This window comes from Artibeus jamaicensis, unplaced genomic scaffold (assembly GCF_021234435.1).
Source record: "Artibeus jamaicensis isolate MK-2021 breed Jamaican fruit bat unplaced genomic scaffold, CSHL_Jam_final contig_64, whole genome shotgun sequence".
Taxonomy (NCBI): Eukaryota; Metazoa; Chordata; class Mammalia; order Chiroptera; family Phyllostomidae; genus Artibeus; species Artibeus jamaicensis.
The window spans coordinates 2,782,992-2,803,758 of NW_026521911.1; the positions used below are offsets into that span (position 1 = coordinate 2,782,992).

Sequence of the window (20,767 nt, forward strand, 5' to 3'; positions counted from 1 at the left end):
GTTCAACCACTCTGGCTGCTGTGAGGAAAGCAGTAGGGCAAGGAGTGGGGAGTGGGGGTGATGATGGAATTGGGAAGTTGGTTAGGAGGCAGTGATAGTAGTACAGGAAATGATGGTAAGCATAGACCAGGATGGCAGCAGAAGTAATGTCATTTGGAATGTATTTTGAAGGTAGAACCAATAAGACTGTCTTACAGATAGGATATTGGTGGGGATAGGGGCTTCATTCAAGGATGACTTGTAGGATTTTAGCCCAAGCAATTGGGTGAGTGATAGAGACAAAGAGAAGTAGATATGGGAGCAGGTATGGGGCAGAGAATCAGGATTTTATTTGGAAAAGCTGAAATGCTTATTCTGTGATACATCTAAGTGGAAAGGTTAATTATCATTTTCATACCATGGTAAACTTGAAAAATCAGACTGTTTGTAGTTAGAAGAGATCGAACTAGAGATAATTTGAAGGAGAATTATTGCATCGATAGTATTTAAACCCAAAAGATTAAATGCAATCAAATAGGGATTTGATGGTGATAGAAAAATGATCCAAGAACTGAGCCTTTGGGATATTACATAATATTTAAAGCTTAGGAAGAGGGGGAAGATCCAACAAAGGAAACTTAAAAAGCACAGTTGGTGAGATAGAAGGAAAACCAGGCAAGTATAGCAGGTGTTTCTAGAAGGAGGGAGAGAGCATTTGTGTCAAATGTTGAGAAATAACTTAAGATGGGGGCTAAGAAATTACCATTAGAATTGGCATTTCCTTTCCAACCTTACAAAGGAAATTGCAGAAAATAACCTGTTACAAGTTGGGGGTGTTACCTGAGGAAAAGGGTGGGGGGTGATAAAGGAGAGAAAGCAGATGAGAACTTGGAGTTTTGTTGTATAGGAGAACAGAGAAATGAGGTAGTATCTAGTAGTGAAAGTGGGGTTGAGGATGTTTTCAAAGGCTAGAGAATATTTTTAAAGGATGTTTTATAATGTCTAACAGAAAAAAGTGGTGACATAGGAGAGAATAGGATAACTAAAGAAAACCATGTCCTCATAAAGGAGGGGGGTGGGAACCAGTACCCACGATTGGCCTTGAGTAGAAGCAGAGTATTTCAAATTTTAAACTGCCATCAGAGCAGAATGTATGATCATGAATACTGTGGGTTTGTATTACTTTTGTTTATCATTAAAATGATAAACAAGGACTATCTAAGGGGGTGCACTTCACAACTTTACATGATTGTTTAATCTAAATAATGAGGTTTAGAGAAGTATGTTCTGGTGGCCTGCTTCCTGTGGTGTCATGCAGTGGTTTTGCTTGGGCCATAGGCATACTTAGAAAACTCTGGGAAAACGAACCTAATACAATGGAGTCTGAGCTCCTGAGCTCTGTATCATGGCATGCAGGGCCCTGTCACACTCCCCCTTTGCTTGTCCCTGCTCCTGTCCTCCAAAGTCATCATCCTGCTGGCTCTCACATCACACACAGTGCCTTTGTTCACACAGTGTACCCTCTGCCAGTACCGCTCTTACCACCCTCTTTTATCTTTTACTTCTTAGCTTCAGTTCTTAGTTTAGGCAGGACATTTGGGAAGCTTTCTTTAACCTCCTCATTCAAAATAAAGCTCATTCCTTTGAATCTTACTTTATCTGTTTGTGTTTCTTCCCCCTGAATTATGTGCTTCTTGAGCAAAGGCCTGACACAAAGTATCCTCTTGTTAAATATTCTCAGAACTGAATGGCTTCAATGTCTTTACTTAGTTTTTACTATGCAGTTTATAGACGTAATAACCAAGTGGGAAGTAGTGATAATCTGTATATAAGCTACAGTGGTAACCATAACTTTTTAGTAGGTCCTACAGAATCTGTAGAATTATTCATTTGACCCTAGTGACGTGATAAGAAGGTTGCTGAATAACCTCTCTCCCTTCTTACTTTTCTGTTGTAGTGTGAAGAGTGGCCAAATTAGAAACCTGGAGTCTGCCCGTGTCTCAATGGTTGGCCAAGTCAAACAGTAGGTCTTATTTTTCCCTGTTGGTCTGGTTTGAGAATGAAACATTGACCAGTGGGGGAATTACGGTTGGCTTTTTCCTAATACACTTATCCTACCATCTTTGGAGTGCCTTCATTATTTTAGATAATTTTTACAAGTGAGCTTAGTTGTGCCATTGTGTAGATTTTCTTTTCTTTTTTGAAGAAATCCCAAGACCAAGTAGTGTCTTCTGGATGGTAGTACTACTACTACCAAGTAGTAGTACTGGATGATTACCTTATTAGTGTAACTCTAGGTATTAAAGGTGAAGAATCCCAGAGAATGGATGTTAAAAATTAGGTACCCACTCAAGTGCTGGTAGTATGGTTTTATTCTGACAGCAGGCTCCTTCTAAGCCAGATATGGTTGTAAGGAAATTATAGCATAAAAGCTTTTAGCATAGCGTGAGTGAAAGCCAGATTCTAAAGTGAGCTGAGATTATTTAGCCTAATTGACCTTCCTGGATAGCGTTACATGAATCCTGGGTATTGCTGTGTAGTCACAAAGTAAACTTCTGGTGACTTGAGAGAATGTCGCCCAGAGGGACAGACAGGAAACACAAGAGTCGATGAAAGTGATAACGGATTCTTGAATGGGTGCCATTTTCCAGGCACTGTGCAGGGTATTTTTTATACAGTATCTCATTTTTTTAAAAAACTCGCATTATTGAAAATTTTCAGACATATAAAAATAGAATAATAAATGAAACCCAAGGTACCCATTGCCCATTTTCGACAGTTATTGACTCATGGCCAGTCTTGGTTTATCAGTACACCATGTCCTCTAAGCATAAAATATTTTGAAACAAATCCCAGACAAACACAATTTCCTCTGTAAGATTTCAGTATGTGCTCTATAGGTTCCACTTCTATCTCTCATTTTTTTCTTGCAATTTATGCAAGAATCCTGGTTTTTTGCTCTGTAAAATTAAAGTGATATTGTCCTTAGAGGAAAAATAACAATAATGACAATCTGGTTGGATCAAATGTTCTAATCTGCAAGGTTCAGCTGGCATGGTTATAGTAATTGCCAGTTTCTGTCAGCTAGTAAAAAAGTGGGGCTTTCTATCATTCCATTTGAGCCTTGTACTGCTGTAAGCAGTGTACAGTAGAAAAATATCATGCTTTAGAGGTGACCGGGCCTGAATTTGCCTACCAGCTTCATCCACTCATGAACTAGATGATCTTGGACTATTTTTTAACTCTTCAGGCCTACTTCATAGGATTGTTAAGAGGATTATATAAAATAATGCCAATAAAACTCTTGTTACCATGCCTCAGGAAGTGGATACTCCCTTCTGTGGGAAAGTATTGGTGCAAGACCTGTAAACCATTCCTGGAGTATAGTCGTACATTGGTCACGACCTTCCACAGTTCTGGCCTACTTCGTATATTTTAAAGAATACATTATTCACATCCTTCTCCCAGAAGCATTATTAAGTTTTAACTAACATTTGATTATAAAAGGCCATAAGTATTAGAATCTCTGAGGTAGTTTGTGTATAGAAGAGAGTTTTGTGACAGCACTTTCTTATAAAACCTAGGTGTGAAGGAATCACAAGTCCAGAAGGCTCAAAGTCAATAGTGGAAGGAATTATAGAGGAAGAAGAAGAAGATGAAGAAGGAAGTGAGTCAGTAAACAAGAGGAAAAAGGAAGATGACATGGAGGTGGGTGAAAGCCTGAATTTTTGTAACGAGGTAGTGAATGGTTCAGAGTGTGGGGATAATGAAGGGGAGGTGACATTCTTTTTGTCTATCATTAGATATTTTAGGGGAGCAAAGACATTATCATAATAGATACTTAGGTTAGCTGTAAGATAAAAGGCACTTCTAGATAGTGCTGAAAAATTGCAACATAAAATTTACAGTATTTACCTAACCCTCAAACAGACTACTCCCTCATCAGGCTCTTTCTCACCTCTGTACTTCTGTTCCTGTGATTTATTTCGTGAGAAAATCCCTATTCCTACCATTCCATACTAAACCTATCCAAATCTTACCTGTCTTTTAAGGTGTATCTCCTTGGGGAAGCTTTCTGACCTCAGTTTATGTCAGTCCCTCTCTAGTGCAGCACTGAGAGTTTAGACGTCACAACTCAGCACTTTGTTCTTTTTGGTTTTTAAATACTTTTCCTTCAATCCTCACCTGAGGACGCGTTTACTGATTTTAGGAAGGGGGTGGGGGTGGGGGCAGAGAATGAATCATCAATGTGAGAGTGTGAGAGAGAAACATTAGTCGGTTATCTCCCATATGCGCCCTGACCAGGAATTGAACCCTCAAGCTTTTTGGTGTGTGGGATGGTGCTCCAACCAACTGAGCCACCTGGCCAGGGCAGCACTTTGGTGCTTTTTGAAGTTGTGGCTAACTCATAGGACTTATTTTCATAAGGCACATTCAAAGATATATGGTCTTTTGGTAGAATGCAGACTCAGTGTCCTCTAATTGCCCTAAGAATTGTCTCCCAACAAAAATAACCTATGTATTTTAAAGGCAGGACCTGATGTTCTGTATAAATTTCCCTCAGCATTTAGCCCAGGATTGTGTGTGTAGAAAGTGTTCTCTGAACACTTGATGAACAATTGATTCGAGGACAGTGGTGAGAAGGGCTGCTTTTTCTTAGAAATGATTAGTGTGCATGATGCCAGACTTTCTGGGGTGGACTATAAACATCTTACTGATGGCAGGTAATGAATGGATTTGGTGTATACCACATGTTCCTTTGCATTTGGAGATGCTACTGTTAGCTAGGGGGAAAGTTTTTTTTTAAACAGTATTTTTTATTTAATGAGGATCTTCTTGTCATCTTTAAGATCAGTGAATAATATCTTGTACCTGTTTGGTGGTTACAAAAATATACATAATGCATAATCAGTTTGCCCTCTCAGCACTCTGAGAGGCGAGGGAAAATCTTTTCTCCTATGTTAACAGTGTGGAAACAGATGAAAAGACTTGTCCAAGGTAATCACGTAGTATTCAGTAGGTTTGAGACTCTGATACAAACTATCACTTACTTTCTACCTTTTATATGGTAGGATCTACACCAAGTGCTTCACATTTGTCATGTCTAATTCTCAGTTTCACTCTCTGTTGTAGATATTATCACTGTTTTACAACTCAGGTACATATACTTGCCTATGGTCACACATAAATATTAGTGCTAAAACACACCAGACCTCTGTTTGTTTTTGGGGGGGGGTTTGTTTTGTTTTGTTTTGTTTTAGAGAGAAGGGGAAGGTTGGAGAAAGAGAGGGAGAGAAACATTGACTGGTTGCATCTCGTAGGTGCCCCGACCAGGGACCGAACCTGCAACTCAGTCACGTGCCCTGACCAGGAATTGAACAGGTGACCTTTGGCTTTGGGAGATGATGCTGCACTAACTGAGCCAACTGGTCAGGGCAGATTCTCTGACTTTTAATTTCAACTCATTTTTTCTTTACAAATCTTTATATACCCAATTATATGAAATTATATAAACTCCCCTAGTTTATATAGGCACATCAAGCAATAAGGGTTGTAACTAAAGAGTGTGTTCTTGAGGGAAGACACAAAGAAACTCCAAACAGCAGTCACAACTTCTTGCAACTAGTAGGTAAATAAGACCTGGAGCTCTAATGCACAGCATAGTAATTATAGGCAACAATACTGTTGTTGCTAAGAAACTAGATCTTAAACTAGATTCCTACCACAAAAAAGAAGTGATAATTATGTCACATGAGAGGTGGTATTATCTAATGCTGTGATGGTAATCACATGGTAGTGTATCAGTGTATCAAATCAACACTTGTACATCTTAAACCTACATAATGCTATATGCGAATTATATCTCAGTAAAGTAATTAAATTTATTAAATGAAATGATGGAGAAAATGTTAATACAAATTAAATTCAGCAATGACAAAGCAAAAACAAAAAGCATTTATAACTTCTAAAGCTTGGTTTCCAGAGGCCATTTATGGCCCATTAGCCTTTTGGAGCATCTCTGCTATAGTGCAATATAAAAAGTGGTATTTGGAATGACCCTGAGACATACCTAAGAAGTCAGTTGCATCTATTCTGCTCTGTAAAAGAAGATAAAGATATACATTTAATGGGGGAGGGGGAGGCAAATCTAATACAAAATTGTTCAAATGCCGAAAAGAAAGGGAAAACATTTAAGCTTTGGTCCTTAAAAGGAATAAACTTCAGTTGTGCAGAAGATGTTCCTTTATGCATAAATCTCTTTTAACTGTGTTATTGAGAGATAACTTATCCAAAGTATACAGTTCATTGCTTTTTTTAAGTAAGTCACAAAGTTATGCAACCATCACAACAATTTAATTTTAGAACGTTTTTATCACTTTAAAAATAATGTTACACTATTATTAGTCACTTTTCATTTTTTTCCTAACCTTCCCATCCCTAAGGAACCACTAATTTATTTATTTCTCTATAGATTTGCCTAATCTGGGCATTTAATACAAATGAAATTATATAATATGTGATCTTTTGTGACTAGCTTCTTTCACCTTAGACTAAGCTTTTCAGAGTTCATCTATATTGTAGCATGTATTAGTACTTCATCCTATTTATGACTGAATAATATTCCATTATACAGATAGACTACATTTTCTATCCATTCATCAGTTAATGGGCGCTTGGATTGTTCCTACTTTTTGTCTATGAATAATGCTGGTACAAACATTTGTGTACAAGTTTTTGTGTGGGCATGGGTTTTTTTGTTTGTTTTTTATTTTTATTTATTTAAAAAAAATTTTTTATTGATTATGCTATTACAGTTGTTCTATTCCCCCTTTCATTCCCCTCCACCCTACCCCCCATCCCCACCATTACCCCCCCTTTAGTTTATGACCATGTGTCTCAAGTCCTTTAGATTCTATATTTCCCATGCTATTCTTGCCCCCCCCTTCTATTTTCTATCTACTGTCTATGCTACTTATTTTCTGTACCTTCTTCCCCCTTCTCCTCCTCCCACTCCCCTGTTGCTAACCCTCCTTGAGATCTTCATTTCTATGTTTCCACTCCTGATCTAGCTGTCCTTTTAGTTTGCTTTCGTTTTAGGTGTGGTTGTTAATAACTGTGAGTTTGTTGTCCTTTCACTATTCATGTTTCTTTAACTTCTTTTTCTTAGATAAGTCCCTTTAACATTTCATATAATAAGGGCTTGGTGATGATGAACTCCTTGAATTTGATCTTATCTGAGAAGCACCTTATCTGTCCTTCCATTCTAAATGAAAGTTTTGCTGGGTAGAGCAATCTTGGTTGTAGGTCTTTGGATTTCATGACTTGGAATACCTCTTTCCAGCCCCTTCTTGCCTGTAAGGTCTCTTGAGAAATCCGCTGACAGTCTGATGGGGACTCCTTTGTAGGTGACTGTCCCCTTAGCTCTTGCTGCTTCTAGGATTCTCTCCTTCATTTTAATTTTGGCTAATGTAATTATGATGTGCCTTGGTGTGTTCCTTCTTGGGTCCAACTTCTTTGGTATTCTCTGAGCTTCCTGGATTTCCTGGAAGTCTATTTCCTTTGCCAGATTGGGGAAATTCTCCTTTATTATTTGTTCAAATAAGTTTTCCACTGGTGGCTGTGCCTTTCCCCCCTTCTGGTACCCCTATAATTCGGATGTTGGAGCGTTTAAAGATGTCCTGGAGGTTCCTAAGACTCTCCTCATTTCTTTGAATTCTTGCTTCTTGACTCTTTTCTGTTTGGCCATTATTTGCTTTCTTCTGGTCCACTCCATTGATTTGAGTCCCAGTTTCCTTTTCATTGCTATTGGTGTCCTGTGCAATTCCATTCATTTCAATTAGTTTCGCCTTCATATATTGTCTAATTTGTGGCTATAATCAACCAGTTCTGTGAGGATCCTGATGATCAGTGTTTTAAACTGCGCGTCTGAAAGTTTTGCTATTTCTTCATTGCTTAGATCTATGGGCTCTGGGGCTTTGAGAGCTTCTTGCGACATTTTTGGTCTGTTCGTGCCCTTTAAGTGTGAGAAGCGGTGCCTTGGACTCCCAGGTCGCTGGGTTGTGACGCTGTATGTGGGGGTGTGGTCAGAGGGGGGAAATGGAGACCCCCTCTGCTGTTTCTGACAGCTGGGTGAGGAGCAGAGCCTTAGGTGGTTCACCTGGGCCGGGCCACTCAGTCGCTGGGTTATGACGCTGTATGTGGAGGTGGGGTCAGAGCAGGAAAATGGCGGCGCCCTCCACTGCCGCCTGCCGCGGGGACCTGCTGGGCCCGGTCCAACCGCCCACTCCCTCGCCTGTCCACCCGAGCACAAATGCACGACCACAGTCAACACGTAGCACTGCTCCCCCGCTGTCTCCCCTGCGGTTGCTCGCCTGGTTGCTTGCCTGGTTGCTCGATAGCTCACTAGGTCCAACCCTGCGCCTGGATTCTGCGCGCCTGAGTCCGTCTGACCGAGTCCTTCTGTGCAACCCCACTTCACCAGCTGCTGGTTTCGCCCCTTACTGGTCAGGCTGAAGAATTTGTTCAATTCCGAAAAGTTCAATTTTCCGTGTTCTGGCTGTGTTTTCTGTTGCTAATATTTAGTTGTCTCTAAACTTGGTTGTGTGAGAAGGCACGGCGTATCCACCTATGCCTCCATCTTGGCGGAAGTCTGAGCATGGGTTTTTATTTCTCATGGCTATACACCTATGAGTGGAACTGCTTGATGGTAATTTTGTGTTTAATCATTTGCGGAACAGTCAGACTGTGTTATCCAAAGTGCCTGCATCATTTGACATTCCCACCAGCAGTGTATGAGGGATCCAGTTTTTCTACATCCTTGTCAGCACTTGCTATTGTCTTTCTTTTTTATTATAACTTTTCTTGTGGTTTTGATTTACATTATCCTAATGACTGTTGAGGCTGAGCATCTTTTTGTGTGCTTATTGGTCATTTGTATGTGTACCTTCTCTGGAGAAATGTCTGTTCAGATCCTTTGCCCATTTTAAATATGGTTATTTTTTTATCATTAAGTCATAAATGTTCATATATGTGATTTTCAAATATTTTCTCCTGTGGGTTGTCTTTTCATGTTGTTGATGGTATTCTTGGAAATAAAAAAGTTAGATTTTGATGAAATTCAATTTATCTACTTTTTGTTTTGTTACTTGTACTTCTGGTGTCTGTCATATCTAAGAAGGTTTTGCCTAGCCCAAGGTCACAAAGATTTATGCCTATGTTTTCTTCTAAGAGTTTTTTAGTTTTAGCTCTTACATTTAGGCCTGTGATCCATTTTGAGTTCATTTTTGTGTATGGCATGAAGTTGGGGATGTAACTTCATTTTTTTTGCATGTGAATATTTAGTTATCCCAGCACCATTTGTTGAAAAGATTGTCCTTTCCCCATTGAGTGGTCTTGGTGTCCATGTCCAAGATCATTTGACCATGTATTTGAAAGTTTATTTCTGAGCTTTCTGGTTTATTCCATTGGTGCATTTGTCTGTCTGTATACCAGTGCTGTGCTGTTTTGATTACTTTTTAATATGTTTCAAAATCTGAGAGCATGACTCCTCCAATTTTTTTCTTTTTCACATTTTTTTGGCTGGTCAGGGTCCCTCGAGATTCCTTATGAGTTTTAGGATAAATTTTTCTATTTTTTAAAAAACACCATTGGGCTTTTGATAGGGATTGTGTTGAATCTGAAGATTGCTTCGGATAATGTGGGCATCTTAACCATCCAGTGATCTTTAATATAATATATTGCTGTCTCATGTTCACTTCTTGATTTTCATATTGTGGTTGACTCAGTATCCCAATTATTTATTTCAATTATAGTATTTCAAATTTTTAATGATGCAGAAAAGTATAGAGAATTATTTTTTATTCAGAGTGCATTTGATGAGTGTATACTCTGTGCGACTCCTACTTTATATTGAGATTTAACAAATAATTAACATTTTGTCTTATTTGTGTCAGCTTTCCTTTTTTAAAATTGCTATGCAGGGACATTATATCATTATCATAAATCAAAATACAACAAAAAATGTTCTACCAACAAATCAACATATTTTCAGTATTTCCTTCCAGTTCCTTCCCAAAGTATATCACATTTTTCCAGTGGTAATCCTAACTTAGATGACATGTTGTACTCTGCTTCTTTTATCTAATATTATAGCATAAACATTATTTCATACTGTAACATGTATTTTGTAATTATCCTTGTGATGATGTGTTCTTTTTGCCAAATGGATATAAAAGAAGCTCAGTCTTGGCTCTACCATTTACTAATTTTGTAATCTTAAGAAAATGTCCCGAGGACTTCCAGCCAATATGGAGGTGTAGGTAGACATATTGTGCCTCCTCCCACAACCAAAATATGGGCAAGAAAAATTTAGGAACAAAAAAAGACAACGAGTACTGACAGAAAATTGAACTGTATGGAAGTCTGACAACCAAGGAGTTAAAGTAGACACATCCATCCAGACCAGTAGAAAGGGCAAAGTCTGGCCACTGGGTGGAGAGGTCTCTCGATAAAGCAGCGGCTGTTGGACCAGGCAGTCCCACCTTCGTGCACAGATAAACTAGGTGAAAATGGGGATTGAGACAGACTGTGCAACCCAGGGTCCCAGCTCGGGGAAATAAAGCCTCGAAACACCGATTGAAAACATGTGGGGGTCGAGGTTCTGGGAGAGACTGCCAGCCTCACAAGAGAGTTCATAGGAGAGACCCATAGGGTCCTAGAACATACACAAGCCCACCTGAATGGGAACCAGCACCAGAAGGGCCCAATTTGCTTGTGGGAAGCAGCAGAAGTGACTGAAATCTGGCAGAGAATGGAGCAAACGCCATTGTTCCCTCTTGGACCCCTCCTCCCATACAGCATCACAACCCAGCAAGTGGGTTTCCCCATTCTGGTGAATACCTAAGGCTCTGCCCCTCACTATGTAACAGGCATGTCAAGACAAAAAAAATGGCCTGAACAAAAGAACAGATCAAAGCTTCAGAAATAACACAACTAGGTGACAAAGAGATAGCCAACCTATCAGATGCACAGTTCAAAACACTGGTAATCGGGATGCTCACAGAATTTATTGAATTTGGTTGCAAATTAGATGAAAAAATGAAGGCTACACTAAGGGAAATAAAGGAAAATATACAGGGAACCAATAGTGATGGGAAGGAACTGGGACTCAAATCAATGGAGTGGACCAGAAGGAAGAAAGGAGCAACCAAACAGAAAAGAAGGAAGAAACAAGAATTCAAAAAACCGAGGAGAGACTTAGGAACCTGCAGGACATCTTTAAATGTTCCAGACATCCGAATTACGGGGTTACCAGAAGGAGAAGAGGAAGAGCAACTAACTGAAAACTTATTTGAACAAATAATGAAGAACTTCCCCAATCTGGCAAAGGAAACAGACTTCCAGGAAGTCCAGGAAGCTCAGAGAGTCCCAAAGAAGTTGGATCCAAGAAGGAACACACCAAGGCACATCATAATTACATTAGCCAAGATTAAAATGAAGGAGAGAATCCTAGAAGCAGCAAAAGATAAGGGGATAGTTACCTACAAAGGAGTTCCCGTCAGACTGTCAGCTGATTTCTCAAAAGAGACCTTACAGGCAAGAAGGGGCTGGAAAGAAGTATTCCAAGTCATGAAAGGCAAGGACCTACATCCAAGATTGTTCTATCCAGCAAAGCTTTCATTTAGAATGGAAGGGCCGATAAAGTGCTTCTCAGATAAGGTCAAGTTCAAGGAGTTCATCATCACCAAGCCCTTATTATATGAAATGTTAAAGGGACTTATCTAAGAAAAAGAAGATAAAAAATATGAACAGTGAATGGACAGCAAGCTCACAGTTACTAACAACGACACCTAAAACAAAAATAAATGCAAACTAAGCAAACAATAGAACAGGAACAGAGCTACAGAAATGGAGATCACATGGAGGGTTAGCAACGGGAGTGGAAGGAGGGGGGGGGGAGAAGGTACAGAGAATAAGTAACATAGACGGTAGGTAGAAAATAGAAAGGGGGAGGGTAAGAAGAGTATGGGAAATGTGGAAGCTAAAGAATTTATAAGTATGACACATGGACATGAACTAAAGGGGGGAATGTGGGTGGGATGGGGTGTGCAGGGTGGAGGGGGGTGAAGGGGGGAAATGGGACAACTGTAATAGCATAATTAATAAACTATATTAAAAGTAATAAAGTATCCTAAGTTCACTGAAACTAATGGAAGTAAAGACAAACCTCTAATTATCTAAACACGGAAATAACAACAATATAAAGGCTGTTATAAGGATTAAATGTATATTAAAATGTCTGGGACATAGTAGGCCCTTAATAAGTGCTAGTTTCCTTCCCTTTCCTTTTCCCAGGGACCTAGTTTTTATTCTGTTCCTCCAGGGATTGCCCTCAGAGACTCAGAACTTGCTCTTATTCTTCCAGACCAAGAAAGACCATCCATACACTTGGAGAATTGAACTGGCAAAAACAGAAAAATACTGGGATGGCTGGTTCCGAGGCTTATCCAATCTCTTTCTTAGTTGTCCTATTCCTAAATTGCTGCTCTTGGCTGGTAAGTGTGTATGTGCGTCTGTGTAATGGTCAGTTCGGGCTGCCATGATAAAATACCATAGACTGGGTGGCTCAAACAACAAATTTATTTTCTCACAGTTCTGGAGGCAGAAAGTCTGAGATCAGGGTACCAGCATGGTCGTGTTCTGGTGAGAGCTTTCTTACTGGCTTGCAGACAACTGCCTCCTCGCCGTGTCCTTACATGGCAGAGAGGAAGCAAGAACAAACTCTCTGGTGTTTATTCTTATAAGGATACTAATCCTGTCATACGAGGGTCCCACCCTTATGACCCCATTTAACCCAATTACTTCTTCATTTAACCTTAATTACTTCCATCTTGATTGGGGGGGACACAATTCAGTCCATAGCAGTGTAGGTATATTGTCATCTGAATATGTTCTTGTTATATATAACTACTCACCAAATGGGTAGTGACTTCCAAGGTGAAGTACCATCCTCACTCATTTGTGCCCTTTCTCTTCCCCACACCAGATCCCTAAACCTAATGAAGCATAAGCATCCACCTGGGATGGCCTGATTCTGGCCTGGCCTCTGTACCTGGTCAAGCCCAAGTCCTTCTCCTAGAGTGGTGTAAGGATATTCTGAGTATAATGGAAATTTTAAAAGTAAAACCCTGTTTTCAAATACCAGTTTAAATGAGCAAAGTGATTGCCTGGGAAGCTTCCTGTGGTGAGAATATACCCTCAGGGAGTTAGGATTGTCATTAACATGAATTGGGAATGTCATCGTGTTTGCACCTTTGTCACAATTTTTACTTCATACTTGAAAAGTAAAACCTACTTCACACGGCCTTTCCTAGTAAGCTACTTATGGATTCTTTTGTTTTTTTTCCCTAGGTGTTGATAGATTGGATAAAGATCTGACTATTGGCCAAATGCAAGGTAAGTCATCAAGAAATTTATATCCCCAGGTCAGTGGTTTTCAACCTTTTTCATCTTGTGGCACACATAAACTAATTACTGAAATTCTGCAGCACACCAAAAAATATTGTAACAAAAAAATAGGTATAATTTTGATTCATTCACACTGGATGGCTATTGTGCTGGCTGCTGTCATTTTTTTTAAGTTTGACAATCTAAGGAAAAAGAGGTCAATATCCCTGACTAAATAGTCAGGTATTGCATGTTTTTAAAAGTCTTGCAGCACACCAGTTGAAAATTGCTGCCCTAGGTTATTCTCTGAGGAAAAGGAAAGGGGCACAGTCATGTGAAAATTCATATTCCGAGATTGTGAGATTCAGTGGAAAGAGCTTGAGCTTTACAGTTAGACTCAAATTTGGCATCTGCCTCTGCTCCTGACCCACTATGATTATGGACAAGTATTTCCCTTTCCTGAGCTTCGACTTTTTTTTCCATTCTAAAAATGCGAATTACACCACCACTTATGGCTCAGAGTTGTAAGGGCTAAAATTAGGCAATGTAAGTGTAAACTCTATTTAGAAGACAGCATGGTGAGGTGGTTGGTAAAAGCAAGTGCTCTGAGCTTTGGAGAACTAGATTTGAGTATTGCTTCTTTCCTACTAATTTTTTTTGACACTGGGCTAGCTATTGACCTGCTTAGCTTTAGTTTTTTCAATCAGTAAAGTGAGAAAATTGATGGCAGCCTCATGGGCATTATGAGGTTAATGAATAGGAAAGTGACATGTTGTGCTCAGGTCCAGGTGTGTTGGCTAGATGTCAGTGGCGGTGTTGGAACCTATTTTGTAGAGGTTCTTGCTTTCATATGGATGAAAGGCTTAGCAAAGGTGAAGTCAGTAGACATTGGCACCTTTCGGGTAATGGGAAGAAGAGTTGTGAACCCCAAGGCCAGTGTTTCAGACTTAAATGGATTCTGTTCTTGACCCTCCTTTTTTCTACTTTCAGTCCCCAGGCAATCTCATGGTTTCTGTTTATATACCCTGATAACTCCCAGAGCTGCATGTTAACTCCTACCTCTTCTCTTCTTAGCTCTAGACCTGGCCTGTGTACCAAACCTGTTGGACATCTCACTTTGCTAATTCATGGGCCCCTCAAACTGTTCTCTGTTCTCTTAGCTGTCCTCAAGCTCTCCAAAAGAAGGGGGGATATATTCCCTCACAGTAGTTGTTCAGACTCCTGAATAATTTATGAACTCTGGTCCCAGGCCCTCATACCTGTTTCTTCCTCCAAATACATAGTGTGCTGAAGCCTGGAGGACCATGGACTGAGACTGTGATTTTTATGGCACTGATGTTGGTAATTCTGATCTTAGACACCTTTGCTTGAATTCAGTTCCAGAAAGCCTTTCTAAGCACTCTTTCTGGGCAAGGCCTGTGCTTGATGCTGGGTGAACAGAAGAATCAAACATGGCTCCTGCCTGATATTATCTGAAAGCAGTTGATCTGGACTGGCCCAGCAGCATATGGAAGCAGTGTGGACAACCAACCTTGGAATCAGTTCTGGCTTTGAATCCCTGTTACTGCTTTTGTGGCCTGAGTGAATTGCCCTCTTCTTTAGTGCAGAGTTTTTTCACCTATAAAATGGAGATAATGATATGTCTCAATACATCTGTGTGAGGCTTAAATGAGAAAATGTGGGAGAAGTAAGAGCCACAGATGATAATTTCACTTTGTTCAGGAAGCAGTCATGATTCTTCACTGTTTCTCTAGTAAGGGTTAAGAGACCACCTTCTCTTTCAAAGTATCACATAAGTATAGAGACTGAATGGCTGGAATGAGGGACCGTCCATGAAGCAAAGGGAAATGGCTAAGTCGGCATAGATTCCTAACCTCAGCTTTCCCAGCATTGTGTTTAAACCAGCTGAGTTAGTTATAGAATCCTGGAAACCCAGCACTCATGGTACAATTTGGGTAAATACTTTAGATTCTCTAAAATTAAGGTTCATCTTCTGTAACATAAGAGCGGAGGGTTTGGATCTGCCCACCTCATAGAATAATTGTGAGGATTGCCCATGATCACATTATTTTATGTGTACTGGACACAGTGTTTGTATGTGAGTGTTCTCCTTCATTCCAGTTACCCATTCTTTCAAAGGAACAAAAAATGCATCCCTAGTATTAATCCCAGAGTGGTTGGAGTTCTAGATTTTATCAGGCCATTTGCTCAATTATTCACTCATCCAGGACTTACTAAGTATCAGTACTTGTTCAGTGTCTTGCTCTGTGTTGGACTTTATTAGGGATATAGAGTAAGTAATGGTACTAGCCCCTGGCCTTACAGAAATGACACACTGCTAGGGAGACAAGCTCCAGTGGCATATCAAATATAAGCTTACAAAGCAAGAAGGGTACACACTGCTCTGCGTGGATTCAAATGAATTCACAGTGGTACATTAGGAGATTCGCAGGAGAGGAGCATAGGCTAGAGTACCCAGGGCAGCTTACTGCAAGAGGAGGACCATTGGCTGGGCTTACTGAGTAGAATGGTGTTAATTGCTGTATTAATTGAGCTACTTTGGGCAAATCACTTTACTAATCATGGCCTCGGTCAGTTTTATCATCTCAAAAAAGAATTTGTGTTTGTCCTGCTTAGTTTCTTTTTAAATATTTTTATTGTTGTTGAATTATGTAGTTGTCTCCATTTTTCTCCAAGTGCTCTCCCCTGCCCTGCCCATCCCCTCCTCCCACACTCAATCTTCCCCTTACCCGCCATTGTCCTTGTCCATGGGTCCTTTATATATATATGTTCCTTGACTTGACCCTTTCCCTTCTTTCCACCATTATCCCTCTCCCCGCTCCCCTCTGGTCACTCAGTTTGTTCTTTATTCCATGTCTTCATTCTATTTTGCTTGCTTATTTGTTTTGTTGGTTAGGTTCCAGTTATAGGTGAGATCATATGGTATTAGTCTTTCACCCCCTAGCTTATTTCACTTAGCATAATGCTCTCCAGTTCCATCCATGCTGCTGTGAAGGGTAGGAGCTCTTTCTTTCTTTCTGCTGTGTAGTATTCCATCATGTAAATGTACCAAAGTTTTTTGATCCACTCATTTACTGATGGGCACTTAGGCTGTTTCCAGCACTTGGCTACTGTAAATAATGCTGCTATGTCCTGCTTAGTTTTATAGGGTAGATTTGAGAATCAACTTAAAACATGAATAGAAGAGTATTTTGAAAAAGTTTTAAATCACTGTGTATTTGGAGTAAGAATGTAGTGACCAGGAGGGCTTTCAGAGCTTACCCTCTTATTTTGTAAACTATTGAGATACTGAGGCTCTGAGAGTCTGCTGTCTCTGCCTTTAGCAGTTCTGGGCCCCATATCCTTTCATCTACTTCAGGATCTTACTTTATTGGTCACCTCTGACCTCTGACTACTCTCAGTAGCTATCACATTAGCAGCACACTTACAGTGTTCCACAGGACAGTGTGAGGAAGTGCTTACTACAGTGTCTGGCACATAGGTAAGCAGTCTAATGGTAGCTTGTCGTGGTTTCTAAATCCATAGCGTGGCTTATAGAACCCTTCATGGTATGGTCCTTGCTTATCTTTTCAGCCTCATTATTAACTCTTATAAGTACCATGCCAAACTTTTTATTTCTTGGAACAAATGCCATTTCATCTTCTTCCCCTCATGTGGGCTGTTCTTGCTATGTGGGAAGCCTCCTTGGATCCTTATTTGATTGTGAAGCCCCTTTTCTTATATTCTTCCAGTTCCATGTGTGCAGTTTAATCATAGGGACTACATGTTGCATTAAAATGTTAGTTCTTGTGTTGCGTTCTCTCTCCGGACTGCCGCAAGTCCCCTGAAAGCAGGAACTGTTTCTTCCTATATATCTGTCCTCAAGTAAATGCACATTAAGTAGTTGCAGAAGGAAACAGTGAAGGGAAAATGATTTGTCCAAGATACAAGTATTACCATCCTCCTCAAAGGCTTGGTAACTGGGTCTAGTATTGGGGGAGAGCGGGAGGGAGAGAACCTGGGCTTCTGGAGCATCCTGTGAGGCTGCAGAGGTGGACAGCTGTTTTAGTCCCTGAGGTTGCCTGGGTTTGTTTCCTTTCCAGGGAAGTTCCAGATGCAGGTGCTACCTCAGTGTGGCCACGCAGTCCATGAGGATGCCCCGGATAAGGTGAGCTCAGTACTTGGTGACTGTGAGAGTTGTAAGGACTTCTGTGAGCACAACCTTGGGTTTCACAGAAGATAGACCATGCCTTTGAGTCAGCCTGTGCTGCCTGCAGCTGTTGTTGTGGGGCCCACACAGATGCAGCTCCACCAGTTCCCTGCACCCCTCCCTGGCAGCTGGCTCTGGTCTTGTCTTTCTGAGTATGGGCTGAGGAGGAACTGGTACCCTGCTATTTCACCATGGGGCCCTGTCGTTAAGATCTTAAGCTCTGTTTTTCCATTATCCCCAAAAGCTGGATAGACAAAGGAATAACTGGTGTAGAAACTGCTCCCTAAATTATATTAGCAGTTAGGAATTAATAAGATGAACTCCTTCTACAGGAAAAGGTACTCTGAAACTCTTAAGGGGATAAATAAGCCTTCACATCATTTCCTTTGACTTCTCTGGACCCATTCCTGGCAGGGGTAGGGAGGAATCTCCTAGCTGCAGCAGGAGCCGGGTCCTTTTGATCTCAAGCTCCCCAGAGATGTAGGACCCATGAGTTCACAATAGAGCCTAACCTTCCAGCAGGAGCCCACAGGGAATGAGGCCCATTGCTGACCTCCATATGGCTTGGAACATTTCTCTGTATTTTAGGTAGCCGAAGCTGTTGCCACTTTCCTGATCCGGCACAGGTTTGCGGAACCCATCGGTGGATTCCAGTGGTAAGGAAGTACAAAGGCTTAAGGAGCCCAATAGTGCTGGCCAACTCCAACAGAAAGATATTTGTTGTAAATCTCTTCCTTAACCCTGTCTGGTTGGGTCACCATGCCTTTCTTCCTCCTTCTCACAGAGCCCCAACATATGTATTTCTGCGGTGCCTGCATTGTATGTGTGTGTTCTCTGGGCCAGTGGGTTGTTGCCAGCTGAGGTTTAATTGTGCCTTGTCCCTCACCCCCACCACGATGCGCACTTCTTATTGAGGTGGCCCTTTACTAAGGAGGCTGGGTTCAGTGCTTTCCTTGGCTTTGGAGAAGTTCTGTGTGCCTTCTTCTGCCTTGCTCCTGAGGAAGGCGGGGCAGGTCGTGAAGGGCGTGTATAAAGAGAGATCCAGAACAGGGTTTCCAGCCTCAGCACTACTGATGTTTGGGACTGGCAGTCCCTGGTATTGGGGGCTGTCCTGTGCATTGCAGGATGTTTAACAACATCTTTGGGCTCTGTGTACTAAAAGCCAGTAGCACCCCACACACTGATAGTTGTGACAAGCAAAAATGTCTCCAGATTTACAACATCTCAGGGAAGGCAGAATTACTCCTAGTTGAGAATCACTGGTCTGGAGGGGGAAAAGGTTCCTTTCATCTTAGGATGCTCTGCAACTGATCAGGGAGAAACAGTTGGGTTCCTTGTTGAGAAGGAAGAGGCAGAGAAGCGTGGTGACCCAAACCACATGGTCTTGGCCCCACTTCAGATAGCTCTTAGTCTTCCTGAGCTACAGAAGGCTCCCAATCCTCAGAGGGCCCACAGCCTGATGCAGAGTCACACCTGCAAGCTGGAAAGTCTGTTGTCTGGTTTTGGTGAAGGTCCCTGTTCCCCACCCTTAGGAAGTTTGAAGAAGAAATGTTAAAAAGAAATGGCTTTTCCATTAGAGGGCTGGGCCTAAGAGGTGAGGGCAACAAGGCAGGGTAGGCATTGGAAGTGATGACAGCAGCCTGTCATTGTGCGCCACCCCTCAGGCAGCTGGCTGTTGATGGATCCCAGGAGTCAAAGGTGTATTTTCTCTTAATAAGCAGTGTTTGAGGCCCCGGATCATTTGGAGCTTTGGTCAGAACAGCAGTGCACTAGGAGCAGACCCTGTGTATAGCCCTGGCGGGGGCTGCGGGAAGTGGAATAGATCTACAAGGGTCTTGGTGGTCATTAGGAAGGGCTTCCTGGAGGAGGCAGGGTACATTTGTTTTTTCTTCTCTTTCCATTCTTCACAGTGTGTTTCCTGGCTGTTAGTGACCTGCCATTTGCCCCTTTCTGAACATTGAGCTCTGTTGTAAATACATCGCACCAGAGGCCACTGTGATGCCGCTGTCTCTTCTTCACCATTCTGCCCGACCATGTGACACCGGCTCCCTATAGACGGGCATCCCAGACGTATAAACCCTTTCGTGTATTTCTGCCAAAAGCATTGTTTTCCAGGGCCTTTGACCACCATCAGCCTCCCTAGTCCAAGGCTCCCCAGATCCTGTCCCTTCCCTGTTCAGGGGTCTGCCTGTTTGTCCTGCCTTACCTAGGGTAAAGCCTCCATCTGAACTGCCACGCTGGGCCCCCTATTCCTGGCATTAGGCAATGCACCTGGGTCCAAATGTCTCCTTAGGCTCAGGGACCTCCATTCCTTGAGATTGTTCTTGGCATGGTCCTGCCCTGCCTCAAGGGATGGGCCATGCACAGGTTGTCCTTATTTTTCCCTTTCAAATAAAATACCAGTCAGGTACCTTTTTATCCCAGTCTTATTCTTCCAGACTTGGAAGACCCATGGAATCCAGGATTCAATTCTTAGGTACAAGGAGGGGTGATGGATAGCATCACAAGAAACCAGCCTGAAAATCAGGTCCAGCCAGTTCAAGCACATGGCCTCCCACTGGGGAGAGCCCACCATCCCACTCCCACATGTCTGGGCACCTGCCCTGGGCTGAGGCCAGGTTGCTCCAGGGGCCTCTTGAGCCCTCACCTGTCACAGAGCAACCCAGGTTAAGTACAGCCCATGCACAAAGCCACAGGCTTAAAGCCTGTGCAGTTTTTAAGAGTCAAATTTAACCGTTTTCATAATTGGTCCCTGGAGGTGTGCAGAGTGCCCGCTTACCTCTCCCAGACCCACCCAGCTTGTCTTTGGCATTTGTGGTTTCCATGTCACTCTTCATAGCAACAGTAGAGCCCAGCAACCCCACTCTTTGCCCTCTTCCAGCTGCCTCATGACAGCACTGCGGCTCCCCCTGCTGCCCAGCCACACCATTTCCAAGAGCAGGGAGGGGCAGTCTCCTGCCGCCCCTGCAGCCCATCTCTTCTGTGTCTGCATTAGCTGATGCGTAGCCCCTCCACTTTTCCACCCAACAACTTCCTATTCCTGTCCTGCTGCACGGTCCAGAGTCTGGGACCTACTTTGTTTCTTTGTTATTTATGACCTTGTTAAAGAAAATAAATATCTCCCAACCTTTA

At 41.8% G+C, this 20,767-nt stretch overlaps 1 protein-coding gene across 1 annotated transcript in view; it reads left to right on the forward strand.

Annotated features, from left to right (window-relative positions):
* PPME1 (protein phosphatase methylesterase 1) overlaps nucleotides 1–20,767 on the forward strand; it is a 69,541-nt gene extending 48,774 nt beyond the window's left edge. Inside the window, exons 8-14 of the mRNA XM_037148679.2 lie at nucleotides 1,937–2,002; nucleotides 3,564–3,687; nucleotides 12,404–12,533; nucleotides 13,390–13,434; nucleotides 17,529–17,593; nucleotides 18,224–18,291; nucleotides 19,546–20,767. Of these exons, the coding sequence (XP_037004574.1) occupies nucleotides 1,937–2,002; nucleotides 3,564–3,687; nucleotides 12,404–12,533; nucleotides 13,390–13,434; nucleotides 17,529–17,593; nucleotides 18,224–18,291; nucleotides 19,546–19,564 (517 nt within the window). The 3' untranslated portion in view covers nucleotides 19,565–20,767. The remainder of the gene's footprint in view (nucleotides 1–1,936; nucleotides 2,003–3,563; nucleotides 3,688–12,403; nucleotides 12,534–13,389; nucleotides 13,435–17,528; nucleotides 17,594–18,223; nucleotides 18,292–19,545) is intronic.